This window comes from Saprolegnia parasitica, assembly GCF_000151545.1.
Source record: "Saprolegnia parasitica CBS 223.65 unplaced genomic scaffold supercont2.4, whole genome shotgun sequence".
NCBI classification, from domain to species: domain Eukaryota; phylum Oomycota; class Saprolegniomycetes; order Saprolegniales; family Saprolegniaceae; genus Saprolegnia; species Saprolegnia parasitica.
Genome location: NW_012156398.1, coordinates 1,142,622 through 1,154,905, shown reverse-complemented (window position 1 = coordinate 1,154,905; position 12,284 = coordinate 1,142,622). Strand labels below are relative to the sequence as shown.

The 12,284-nt window shown below is 59.2% G+C and overlaps 6 protein-coding genes across 6 annotated transcripts; 3 read left to right on the top strand and 3 right to left on the bottom strand.

Annotated features, from left to right (window-relative positions):
• Window positions 1–857: 857 nt before the first annotated feature.
• Window positions 858–1,316, bottom strand: SPRG_01797 (hypothetical protein; the record flags this gene model as incomplete). Its single annotated transcript, XM_012340162.1, has 2 exons — window positions 858–1,140; window positions 1,192–1,316. 2 exons carry the CDS (start codon window positions 1,314–1,316, stop codon window positions 858–860), a joined length of 408 nt encoding a protein of 135 aa, XP_012195552.1.
• Window positions 1,317–1,670: 354 nt separating this feature from the next.
• On the bottom strand, window positions 1,671–2,754 carry SPRG_01796 (hypothetical protein; the record flags this gene model as incomplete). Its single annotated transcript, XM_012340161.1, has 4 exons — window positions 1,671–2,136; window positions 2,186–2,223; window positions 2,247–2,358; window positions 2,408–2,754. 4 exons carry the CDS (start codon window positions 2,752–2,754, stop codon window positions 1,671–1,673), a joined length of 963 nt encoding a protein of 320 aa, XP_012195551.1.
• Window positions 2,755–2,940: 186 nt separating this feature from the next.
• Window positions 2,941–3,611, top strand: SPRG_01795 (molybdenum cofactor biosynthesis protein C). Its single transcript, XM_012340160.1, has one exon. The coding sequence runs from the start codon at window positions 3,011–3,013 to the stop codon at window positions 3,548–3,550; it is 540 nt and encodes a 179-aa protein (XP_012195550.1). The 5' UTR covers window positions 2,941–3,010; the 3' UTR covers window positions 3,551–3,611.
• Window positions 3,612–3,697: 86 nt separating this feature from the next.
• SPRG_01794 (hypothetical protein) lies at window positions 3,698–5,054 on the bottom strand (the record flags this gene model as incomplete). Its single annotated transcript, XM_012340159.1, has 4 exons — window positions 3,698–3,778; window positions 3,835–4,395; window positions 4,442–4,612; window positions 4,659–5,054. The coding sequence occupies 4 exons, from the start codon at window positions 5,052–5,054 to the stop codon at window positions 3,698–3,700; spliced, it is 1,209 nt and encodes a 402-aa protein (XP_012195549.1).
• A 179-nt stretch (window positions 5,055–5,233) lies between these two features.
• On the top strand, window positions 5,234–5,754 carry SPRG_19363 (hypothetical protein; the record flags this gene model as incomplete). Its single annotated transcript, XM_012340372.1, has 3 exons — window positions 5,234–5,346; window positions 5,389–5,534; window positions 5,582–5,754. The coding sequence occupies 3 exons, from the start codon at window positions 5,234–5,236 to the stop codon at window positions 5,752–5,754; spliced, it is 432 nt and encodes a 143-aa protein (XP_012195762.1).
• Window positions 5,755–6,113: 359 nt separating this feature from the next.
• SPRG_19362 (hypothetical protein) lies at window positions 6,114–7,687 on the top strand (the record flags this gene model as incomplete). Its single annotated transcript, XM_012340371.1, has 10 exons — window positions 6,114–6,160; window positions 6,211–6,250; window positions 6,296–6,337; window positions 6,384–6,479; window positions 6,529–6,577; window positions 6,622–6,687; window positions 6,735–6,819; window positions 6,874–6,957; window positions 7,009–7,591; window positions 7,650–7,687. Exons 2-10 carry the CDS (start codon window positions 6,223–6,225, stop codon window positions 7,685–7,687), a joined length of 1,071 nt encoding a protein of 356 aa, XP_012195761.1. The 5' UTR covers window positions 6,114–6,160; window positions 6,211–6,222.
• Window positions 7,688–12,284: the final 4,597 nt, after the last annotated feature.

Here is a 12,284-nt window from a genome sequence, read left to right as displayed (position 1 = left end):
GTTTGCGCTGGGGTCGGGGACACATAGGCGCGCGGCGTCGGTGCCGGGGTCGGCACGGGCGTTGGTGTGGGCGTTGCAGATGTCGACCCGCTACGCGCGTCGCGGTAAAGCTTGCTGTAGTGCGCAAGCGACTGCTCTAGCTTGGTGCGCTCCGCCTCAAGCTCGTCAGGCACTTCGCCCATGAGGTACGCATCGTCGCACTCTTCACGCACTCGCCGGAGCTTTGCTCGGATGTCTTTGATCGAGTCTTGCAGCTGCTCCAGCGACGGTCCTTGAGACGCTGCTGAGACCTTGCGAGCATGTAGTGCAGTGATCTTGGACGCTAGTTCTGCCTCGAGCGCATCTCGTTGCTGCTCCAGCTCGAACGGGACATCACCGTCGAGCGACGCGTCGTCGCACTCTTCGCGCACGCGGCGGAGTTTAGCTCGCGTTGCTTGGATGCTCGCTTCGAGGTCGCCTTGGTTGTCGCTGACTGCCATTGAGCGCGATGAAGCGAGCTGGCTTGATCCAGCGTACGAACTTGCTGAAGGTGCGACGGTGGAAGGCGTGGGAGCTGTGTACGTTGATACCGGAGCGGTGTAAGTTGATGGAGTAGCGTAGGAGGGCACTGCAGCAGACGCATTTGCCGGATAGGTACGCGACGACGCTGATGGTGTTGAGCTGACCGACGTTGGGATCGCGCTGAGTGATGTGCTTGTCGTCGGCAGGGGCTTGCGATAATCGCTTCGTTGCAAGGGCTTCGTCGCGTGCGTCGCCGACGCGACCATCTCGTCGAGATCCACGGCCCCGAGAATATCGTCCAAGTCTTCGCCCATATCGTGGTCGGGCTACCGCAAGCATCATGAGTCGATATCGTTTCATAGCATCACTCGTACCATGTTACTGGTTGACACGGCTTTGGTCGTCGTTGTATTCGCGTGGATCGAGGACATTGCCGGCTTCTCCTCTGGCATATCGAACGTCTTCTTCTTGTTGCGCTCGATGATCTCGGCGCCGACTTGAGTGATATCGATCGTCGTCGGACTTCGCTCGATTGGCATGACCGATGGAGGACCTAGGGGCCCCCGGAAGCCGCGCATGATGGCCAGCGCGCTCGCGGCCCCGGGGTTCTTCGTGTAGTCTCGCCCCAGGGGCTTGAACCTACAGACAGGCTTGGATCGCACGATGCTTCGTCCATCATCGTCCTTGTACCCGGTGGTCCGTCCACTGCTCATGTGGTACCCGTCGATCTTGGCCTTGTTCATGGGCTTCTGGAGGATCTCCATGTGGTCCGGGCCGCGGACCAGCGCGACCTGCTCGTCCCGGTTCGTCTCCATGGCCGGCTCCGTCTTGTGCAACTCCAAGTGCACGAAAGCTGCCCCAAGCTCGAGGTACCAGTTTCCCGCTTTGGTCGCCGACGAGCGTACTTTAACGAATATCAAGATCGTTTATTATTAGCAAGGGTTTTGTATTGGATATTAGTATGCGCTGGGCGGTGCTTGCAATTCTATAAAGTACGATGGCGCACTTTATATGCATCCACCACTTGGTTTTCACGGAAGAATCTCGCAACGGCAGAGGCCGAGGCGCCAACAAATCGAGTCGCACGAAAGGGCGGGACGCGACCACGCGACTTGTCTCCACAAAAAGATAGACAATATTGACCTCTGATGAATATATTAATCTGCGGTTTAGAGCTCCGTGCGATCGCCTTGCGGAGGCACGGCGACAGTGGGCGCGGGAGGCGGACTCTTCACCTCGTCCTCGTCCTTGACGGTCATGTCCTTCATGACCTTCTCGAGGTTGACGTCCTTCTTCTTGTCAGCCTTGATCTTTTGCTGTTCGATGCGGTACATAAGGTCGGGGAGGTACTCTTCGTAATATTCGTTCGTGGCTTCGGCAACAACCTTGAAGAACTCGTCCATGCCGGCGCCCGTCGCTGCCGAGACGCCGCAATGGCGCAGGTTGGAGTAAAACTCCTCAAGGACCAAGCTGAGCGAGCGCGAGAGCGTGTTCATGTAGCTTTCTTCGTTGGTCTGGTCGAGCGCGGTCTGGAAGGCTTCAAAATCCGTCATCCAGTCGACAGCAAAGTCGTGCGTCACGACGTCCGTCTTGTTGAAGAGCACGATGAAGGGCAGCTTGACCTTGTACAGAATGCTACAAGCACATTAGTATTCGGCAGAAGAGCCATGCAAAAGGGATGTACCTGCACGCGTAGAGCATGTTGGACATGAACGTGTTGGGCTCGTCGTGCGAGGCGTGTCGACCACATAGACGACAACAGTCGGGAAGGACGTCGCCAGCGACTCGGTGATGATCGCGCCCGACGCAGACCACGTGAAGGCCTCAATCTGACCAGGCGTGTCGACGACCACGTAGCTAATTTCGACGAGTGAGGAGTGCACAGTGGAGACGATCGACAACGTACTCGAGATCAGGCGCACGCTTCTGGATGAGTTCGACGACTTGGTCGAAACGCGTCGCAAAGAGGTTGAGCGACGTCATGATGGCGCCGTTCGGGCCAAGACCATACTCGGTCATGACCTGCTTGTAGTCGACCGTGTCGCGGATATCGATGTGGGCACCGTACGGGACCTGCTTGACGGCGGGATCAAGGTTGACCACGTACTGGCGATGCTCGCGCTGCTGCTCGGCCGCATGTACAGCCAGGCGGTGCATCAGCGTCGTCTTACCGCTGCCAGCCATGCCAATCACGAGGAGCGTCGTGGGCATAGGGGTTCGGGGCGTCGTCGTCGTGCTCAGAGCTTCGGCCATGTTGCTGATGGAATTTGCAATCTTATGACTGGCGATGATTCGCAGCATATTAATAACCCATTGATTCAAAGACACTTTGTTGTTTGTATATAATATAAAGAGGAAGTCCCCGAATTCGGCGACCGCTGAGTGGTGGATCCTTGATGCGAGGTGGACGCCCAACGGTGGTCTAGAATCACGCCTTTTCCAGCAATCGTTTGCTCGCGCACACTGGTTTCGGTGACGGAAGGTGGCGTCAACCTAGCCACTACAAATCATGCTGCTCAGTCGGATCGCCCGTCGGCCGCTGGTCCGCGCGAGCTCGTCGCTGCATGGCCTCACGCATGTCAACGCCGAGAAGCAGCCAACCATGGTGGATGTGAGTGGCAAGGCTGTGACAAAGCGCACGGCGACCGCGCGCTCGATCATCCGTCTGCCACCAGCGGTCATGGCCGCGCTCCGGCAGGACACGGAGCTCGTGAGCAAGAAGGGCCCGGTGTTGTCGACAGCGACGCTTGCCGGCGTCATGGGCGCCAAGCGCACGAGCGATCTCATTCCCTTTTGCCACCCGCTGGGCCTCGAGAACTGCAATGTGACCCTTGACGTTCGAGACACCGACTCGACGATCCACGTGCATTGCTCGGTGACCGTCACAGGCCGAACCGGCGTCGAGATGGAAGCGCTCACGGGTGCGTCCATCGCTGCGCTGTGCGTTTACGATATGTGCAAGGCGCTGTCCCACGACATTGTCATCACCGAGACGCGGTTGCTGGCCAAGACGGGCGGGAAAGCCGATTTTGCGGCGGAACAGAAGTAGCGTTTTGTTGTGTATTAGATCAAGCGTAATAGAAAGGTGCTGACGACGACGGCGTCCCCAGCGTAGAGCACGAACGAGAGCACTTGCTGCCGATGCGCTTCGTCGGCAATGCAGTACTGGAGGTAGCTGGCGCAGAGGTGGCTCCCGTCAAAGTAATGTATCGGGAGTGCGTTGAAGAAGCCAATCGTGCCCGAGATGTTGAGCAGGAAACTCCAAAACCGATACAGACTCTGAGGCACTTGAATCCACCACAGCGGCGACAACGGGGTTGTATACGCCATCACCTCGAGCTCGGCATGGAGGTCGGCGGGGAACCCGTGCAGCATGACAACGCGGCCGTCCTGGAAGGCGAGACGCATGAGCGTTTGCATCGACTGGATGCGAGGCGTCACGCACGTGTGCGCGTCGTCCGCACAACTCGCGTCGCCATGGCAACGGTGCGTCGAGAGGTCGCCGACTTGCTTTCCATCGAGGCACGTCTGCAGTGCACCGTGGTTGTACGAGAAGCACTCGGCGTTGCTGTCCGTGTCGGGCCGACAGCAAGATGACTCGGTCATTGCGGAGTGGTGTAGCTGAAGCAAGGCTGACGGGATGCAGTACCCGTGGTCTTTGAGCTCGTTCGTCTCGACGAGCTTGGCGAGATAATCAATCTCGGAGCGCCACTGGCCCCAGTTGAGCGTCGGTTGATGGTCCACAGACACGATGACGTCACCAAGTGACACGATGCCCTCGAACGCCGACATTTCCGGGATCGCAATGACTGTCATTCCTTGGTTGACGTCGAAGAAAGGCGAGAGGTAGAACGGGAGCAACTGAAGCTGCACAACGCAAAGAAAGCAGAGGACCTACGCAATTACATGAGCCATGGATCGACAAAACCAACGATCGGACCGCGTTGTGCCAGATGCCTGCGCTCTGGATCTTGATTTGGTCCAGAAGACCGACGTTAAAGTAGCTGTCAAAGCGCACGTACGCGCCGGGAAAGACGACCGCGAAGAAGATACCGACCGACTTGATGCGGATTTCGCAAAGCGCGGCTGCAAGCGCATGGCCAAATTCGTGCTACAAAGCATTGCATGAGTTTACGTTAAGTGCGCGCTCCATGTACAAAGGAAACGGCGAGGAACACGGTGGCCCAGAGGTAGACGGTCGCATTCATGGGCATCGTCACGCCTGGAATCATGATCGAGGCGTCCGAGAGCGGTACGTCGACTTCGACGCGCGCGAGCTTCTGCACGACGAGCATGACGAGTGTCCATGTGATGTAGACCGTGCCTATCGCCATACCAGCGCCCGCGACGATGCTGCCTGCGGCGAACCACGTCTTGAGCCCCGTGGGGTACTGCCGGCCGAGCTCGAAGACGCGCTCGTTGAACCACGAGATCTCCTTGCAGACAAAAGCTGGTAGCACGTGGATGTCGTTGTCGTCGTCCGCACTCAGGTGCAGGAACACGTAGACTCCGGCCCACCCGAGCGCGAGGCCGGCGACCCACATGAGCAGCATCCCGTCTGTCCAACGCAATTAGTGTTTCTACCGGTGCCGAATACGACAATGCCGAATGCAAATCGTTGTGGCCGAATGTACCGTATACGACAACCGGATACTGAATGCATGCCGAATCCAAGCGACGTATGCCGAATATGCCGAAAACAAACACAACGTGTCCGTTTTTCGCATCGACCATGTCGTTCTCGCACTTGACAAGCGCGCGGCCGTCGAACGCGGCGTCAGACGACGCGCCCGTGACGCCGACGTCGGCGTTCGAGCTGGCAAGCATCGGCCCCGGTTCGTACCTGTAGGTGGGCTCCGCCAGATACCCGCCTGAAGCCGGAAGTAGACCGCTGGCCAATTGGCCTGGGAAGCAGTCGCCCGACCGACGACCCGTGACATCGTTCGGTACGAGCGCGGAGCCCGAGGCGCCCCGCCATGCGCGCTTGGACCGGGACCCGAATGCACTCACCGCCGACAGCTACATTATGCGAGGTATGCACGCATGCGATGTGTCGCGAGGTGTGAGTGGTAGTATTCAGAACACCGCGAACTCGTGTCGCGGAGCAACGGCAAAACCGGGCGCACAAAGAAGCGACACGAGAGCCCTGGTGCAGTCTCAGCAGAAGCCCCGGTCGCCCGGCCGTACTGGAGACGTACACATTGCGAGTGCCCCGGTCACTCGGGGAGAAGCTGCGAAAAGAGCGCGAGCTAACGCACAGTCCATTAAAGGAGAAATCTCGCCTCCAAAAATAATGCCCCGTTGGTTCTTCTTTGGTCGTGGGCTTGTGATCCCAAAAAGGACTTGCCATTCCAAGTGTGTTCACTGATAAGTTGATGAAGAAGACAACTTGGTCGTATACGGTTGACGTTGCATTGAGTCGGAGTTTAGCCAACGGTAGCCAACGATCAGCGTGTACCAGTGCTCTTCACGAAAGCTTCCGCGCTTCGCCGTCGAACAACTTCACGTCTGCCGAAGATCCGTTCTGGCCAATCAGCGCTTTCGGTTCGATTCGAAGGTTCATTGCGCGTCTCTGATTGGACAGCAGCCTGAAAGCGGCATGGGGCGACCAACTCAGTAGCTTTTGGCGAGCATCGGGACGTGGAAGCAACCGACGACGGTGCAATGATCATGCGGCGCATGGCGGGAGGTCTCACGGCGTCGGCGTAGAAGCGAAAGACCATGCTCTTTGCAACAACGATACCAAAGCGTACGCGTCGACAATTGGCGCCGACAACTCATGTTGCTGTGGTAGTGGTGCTTTTTGCGGCAGCTTTTGTTGGCGCCCAAGTACTGGGTAATCTGGTGAGTCCAGTCCAATCGGGTCTCAAAACACAATGTAGACGTACCTGGAAATACTGACGTGGCGCAAGTGCCCAAGGCGATGCATCGGCGCTTGACGCTACAGACCAATCCTCCGAGCGACCCGTTTCTCATGGGTATAGCATCGTCAACGACAATGAGCTCTCGTAGATATCATCGATGTAGACAATCGATTCCTGGGGGATGTGTCGGTCGAGAGCCACCCGATCTTTGGGTCGGCCTCTCTCGAGATTACGTCCAGCGGACTCTTTCGCGCAGCGACGACCGTCGGCACTGGCGGCGCCCCATCGGAGCCACGTGGATCCCGACGGCAACCGACGCCTCGTAAGGATCTTTGAGCCACGCCGACGCTACGTTACACACGTCTCTAGGGCATTCGTGGACCCTGGCGACGTCTTGTACATCAACTCGCTCGAGCTTCGCTCTGTCGTGGCGGTCAATCGCTCGGGCATTCAGGTTGACCATGGACTTCAATTTGCTCTCTTGGGTCAAGAAAGCCTGTCCGTGAAGCGCGCTCTCTTCTCAGCGTCCGAAGGTGGTGCGCCGCCGATTGCGAGTGTTAACGCGCTCGGTCTTGAAGTGCATTCGACGGATGTAACTACGGTAAGGGCATGTGACGACTCGGCGCGTAAGTCTCATGTGTAGGACACGGCGGGAACGCACACAACCGTGCGTCTCGTGCATTACTCGACGGCCAATGCATCGAGTCTGGTGCGGGTGCCCGGGACGGCCACAGTGACGCAAGGCAGCAACCTCGTGAGCACATCTACGAACCTCGCGTCCGTTCTATCGGCCAACATGTACATCCGCCTTGCTGGTGCGACTTACATTGTGACCGCACCGCCGTCGGTGTCCTCGATCGTTCTCGACCGTCCGTTCGCGGGTCCATCGTACCCTGGCATTCCGATCTATATTGAAAGTCTCGGTGCCGGTATCGAGCTCAAGGCAGTTGGTGCCGACAACGTGACAGCTGCAGCGGGTATTGAAGCTGTGTTTGGATCCGATGCGCCGACGCTACGGCTCGCGACGGCGTCGTCAAACGATACGAACGGCGGCCTCACGACGCGCGTCCACGTTTCGGTGAAAGGCGTGACTCTCGTGGGCGGCGCCAACACGATTGCAACTGAATTCGGAGGGCTCTCTCTAAAAGCGGCGAGCTTTGTCTCGGTCCAAGCGGGGACGGACGATGCGAGTAGCGTTGGCGGTGACGTCGCCATGAACGCCGGAAGTACCACGTCATCATCCAACGTCGACGGCGGTGCAATCCGTCTGGAGACCGGTCGCAGTCAAAACGCGGCATCAGCGTCGGGAACTCTTTCGGTGAAGTCCGCCGACAACGGCGCGTCATCAGGTGTCGTGACGCTCGGATCTGGTGCTGCTGCGCTTGGTCAAAGTGGATCTGTCTTCATTTCGTCTGGAACAGCTACGGATGGCAACTCCGGCACAATCACCCTCAAAACTGGAGGCATCAGCAGTGGCGCGACTAGCAGTGCAGGCAACGTCGCCATTGCAACTTCCGACACGACGACAGGAATCAAGTCAGGGGACATAACGGCGCGTGCCGGTAACAGCGCGACGGCTCAAGCTGGTCATGTCATTGCAGCTGCGGGCAACGGGGCAACAGCAGGGATCATCACCCTCACGGCCGGGGCCAGCACCGGAGCCATCAACCCTGGCGGCAGTGTTGCAGTCACCGCGGGCAGTGCCTTGCTTGGAGTCGGAGGCGCCATTGTACTCAGTGGTGGCCTGTCAAGCTCCTCAAGCCCCGGTGGTGGTATCCAGCTACAGTCGGGGTCGAGCAGTACCGGTATCAGCGGTACCATCTCGGTGGCTTCGGCCGCATCAAGTACGAGCGGAAACGTTGTTTTTGCTTCCGGCGCGGCTTCAAATGGTGCTTCTGGATCTGTCTCGATTTTGACTGGTCAAGCGTCTTCGGGAGCATCTGGCAACATCGTGCTTTCGATCCAAGCGAGCAATTCTGGCGTTGGTGGCAGTGCCATTGTGACTGCAGGCAGCGCTGTCTCGGGTGGTGACATCGTTTTAGCATCAGGCTCGTCGACAGCCGGTAGCTCTGGTGGCGTGACCATTGCAACAGCTACAGCAACTGGTGGCAACTCGGGTGGTCTGTCTTTGACGTCTGGTACCGCACCTGGCGGCACTGCGGGCAGTATCGCGTTGTCTGTCGGAAACGGGTCCATCGGTTCTGGCGGCTCCGTTCTTGTTACCGCCGGTGTGAGTTCTGCTTCAAGTGGCGGTAAAGTGACCATTCTTGGTGGCACTGGTGCCCTTGGCGGTGACGTCGCTTTGACCGGAGGTGCCGCGTCCTCTTCGACGGGCGGTAATGTTGCCATCACGTCGGGTGCTGGTACCAGTACTTCGAGCAGTGGTATCATCATGATCAGCACTTTGAGTGGCAGCACAAGTGGTATCATTCAACTCAAAACTGGGGCCTCTTCTGGCTCCGGTGGCGGCGGCATCAACCTGTCTGTTGGTACTGGCAGTCTCGGTCCCGGAGGTGTGCTATCATTGGTCTCGGGCAGCGGCGTTGTCGGTGGAGGACTCTCCCTTTCCACGGGCTCTTCAACTTCTGGCATGTCCGGCGCCGTCACTATCACGTCGGCGAGCTCGACGGGCGGCGCAAGTGGGGCGATTGCGTTGTCTACCGGCACGGCGACGGGTGGAACCGGCGGCATCATCTCACTCTCCGTCGGCAATGGCGTCGTGGGCCCAGGCGGTGCCGTTGCTATAACAGCTGGTTCAAGTTCTGTCGCCCTCGGTGGCAAGGCGTCCATGGCTGGCGGTGCCGGTACCGTTGGTGGCGACACGACACTTGTTGGTGGCGTCGGGTCTACTTCAACTGGTGGCAACGTCGTCTTGATGTCGGGCACAGGTGCCACCACGGCGGTGAGCGGTGGTATTTCGCTGAGCACAGTCACTGGCGCGACAAGCGGTGCTGTTCAATTGACGACCGGCTCTGGAAGCAGCGGCACCGGCGGTGCAATTGCATTGTCCGTCGGCACCGGAAGTAGTGGTACGGGTGGTACCATCACGCTGACAAGTGGTGCTGGTGTCATCGGTGGCTCTGTGTCTATCGGTAGTGGCGCGTCGACAGCGGGGACATCTGGATTCGTCAACATTGCTTCGGCTGCTTCGGTCGGCGGTGATTCGGGCGTTATTGACCTGACGACAGGAAGCGCGTCGGGTGGCACGGGTGGCAGCATCATACTCTCCGTCGGCAGTGGCACATCGGGCGCGGGTGGCGCCATTGTACTCTCGTCTGGCGCCAGCACCGCGTCGCTTGGCGGCAAAACAACGATCGGCGGCGGCAACGGAAGTGCAGGTGGCAGCGTCGAGGTGTCTGGTGGCATCGGAGCCTCGTCCTCTGGTGGCAACATTGTTTTGAACAGCGGTGTCGGCAGTTCATCTTCCTCAAGTGGTAGTGTTTCAATCGGTACGTCCGGAAGCAGCACAACTGGAGCCGTGTCACTCAGGACGGGAGCTGCCGTCAATGGTATTAGCGGAAACATCGCCATGTCGGTCGGAACATCGTCGACGGGTGTCAGTGGTGGCATCAATATGAGCGCCGGCACTGGACCAAGCGGTGGTGCTGTATCCGTAACCTCAGGCGTAGCGTCAGCAGGTACTTCAGGCACACTCGCGCTCGCTTCCGCCGCCGCTACCGGCGGCAACTCTGGTGGACTCGGACTTACAACTGGAGCTGCAATCAGTGGAGCTGGCGGCAGTGTTTCTATCACTGTTGGAAGCGGTGGCTCGGGCATCGGTGGCTCCATTGCGTTGACGTCTGGCGCAAGCTCAGTGTCTACGGGAGGCTTGTTGTCACTCGTAAGTGGCACGGGTACCGTCGGTGGTGATATTTCTTTGTCTGCTGCCCTCGGCACGTCAACGGCCGGAGGCAACGTCAATTTCGCAAGTGGTGCTGGAGCCACTGGCTCGACAAGTGGCGGCATTACGCTGGGGACCACGTCAAGCAGCAATACTGGTTCGATCATGCTCAAAACGGGGTCTGCAAGCAGCGGTACAAGTGGCGCCATAACCGTGTCTGTCGGCCAATCCACGAGCCCCACAGGCAGCGGTCTCACCCTCAGCAGCGGCAACGGACCCTCGGGCGGCCCAGCAACTCTGATAGCTGGCGCATCGTCAAGTGGTTCGTCTGGCCTTTTGACACTTGCTACATCCACATCCAATGGCGGTGATTCTGGTCAAGTAATCATCACAACTGGGGGCGCCGCCAGTGGTACAGGAGGCAGCATTGTGGCATCGGTGGGTGCCGGTGTCTCCGGGGCCGGCGGGCCTATCACACTGACGGCGGGTTCGAGCACAGTCTTGACGGGCGGCAAGACATCCCTTCTCGGTGGCTCTGGTACCATTGGCGGCAACGTTGAGCTGACGGGCGGCACTGCTACGTCAACGACGGGTGGGAACATCGTTTTGGTCTCTGGTGCGGCTGCCTCAAACGCCGTCAGTGGGGCGATTTCGCTGAGCTCGGCGGGTGCTAGCACGAGTGGCATGATCCAGCTCAGATCTGGTACTGGATCTGCGGGAGCTGGCGGCGCTATCCATCTGTCTGTTGGTGCCGGCTTGACGGGCATTGGTGGCGCCGTCGTTGTGAGCAGTGGATCGGGTGTCGGTGGCGGAGCAGTCAGTGTTACCACGGGCGCCTCCACGGGAGGTGTTTCGGGGGGCTTGACTCTGGCCTCGTCCCCGTCAACGGGCGGCAGCAGTGGTGCCGTTTCGATATCGACTGGGCCTGCCACAAGTGGCGCGGGCGGTGCCATTTTGCTCGCGGTCGGCACGGCTACGTCAGGTGCCGGTGGAACAGTGTCCATCACAGCTGGTGTTGCAGATACATCAATGGGTGGTTTGGCGTCTCTTTCCGGCGGCGCTGGCACACTTGGTGGTGGTGTCTTTCTCGTTGGCGGCAATGGAACAACAGGCCAAGGAGGCGACATCACTCTGCAAACGGGATCAGGAGCTGCCGTCAGTGGTGACGTCGTCTTGATGACGCCGAGTGCCGTCACGAGCGGCATGGTGCTTCTTGCTTCGGGTCCTGGGACCAATGGTGCTGGCGGCAGTATCCATATGTCCGTCGGCATCGGAGCGAGTGGGACGGGCGGCGACATCAGCCTATCAAGCGGCAATTCCGTAATTGGCGGTGCGGTCAACATTCTGAGCGGAGCCTCTTCGTCGGGCGTCTCGGGAACAGTCTCTGTCGGCTCGGGTGTCGCGGCCAACGGGAACTCTGGGGCACTCGCACTGTCGACGGGCGTGTCGACAGGTGGCAATGGCGGTGGCATCTCCATCGTCGTTGGCAATGGCGACACGGGAAATGGCGGTGATATGAGCTTGATTGCTGGTCTCAGCTCCGCCTCGTCTACAACTGGCGGTAGAGTCGAAGCAACTGGCGGCGTGGGGCCCACTGGAGGCAACGTCGTACTGGCTGGTGGCGTCGGCACTGCAGCATCGGGTGGTGCTATCAGGCTACTGAGCGGGGTTGGATCGTCAGCTGCAGGCAGTGGTGCAGTGGCAATATCGACGGCAACTGGAAGAAACAGTGGCAGCATGACTATTGCCACCGGACCTGGAACTAGCGGCAGCGCTGGTGCTCTATCGTTATCGATCGGGTCATCGAGCTCTGGTGTCGGCGGTGCAGTCAGCATTCTCAGCGGCAGTGGAGTTACTGGTGGCTCCACCACAGTCGGTAGTGGGACCTCATCAGCTGGCGTGTCTGGCTTCGTGACGCTGTCTTCTGCAGTATCGAGCGGCGGAGACTCTGGGACTATTTCGCTGCTCACGGGCTCTTCCACGGGTGGCACAGGCGGTAGTATCATTGCGACGGTCGGGAACGGAGTGTCCGGCGCTGGTGGGTCTATCACGCTGTCTTCTGGCGCGAGCTCCGTGTC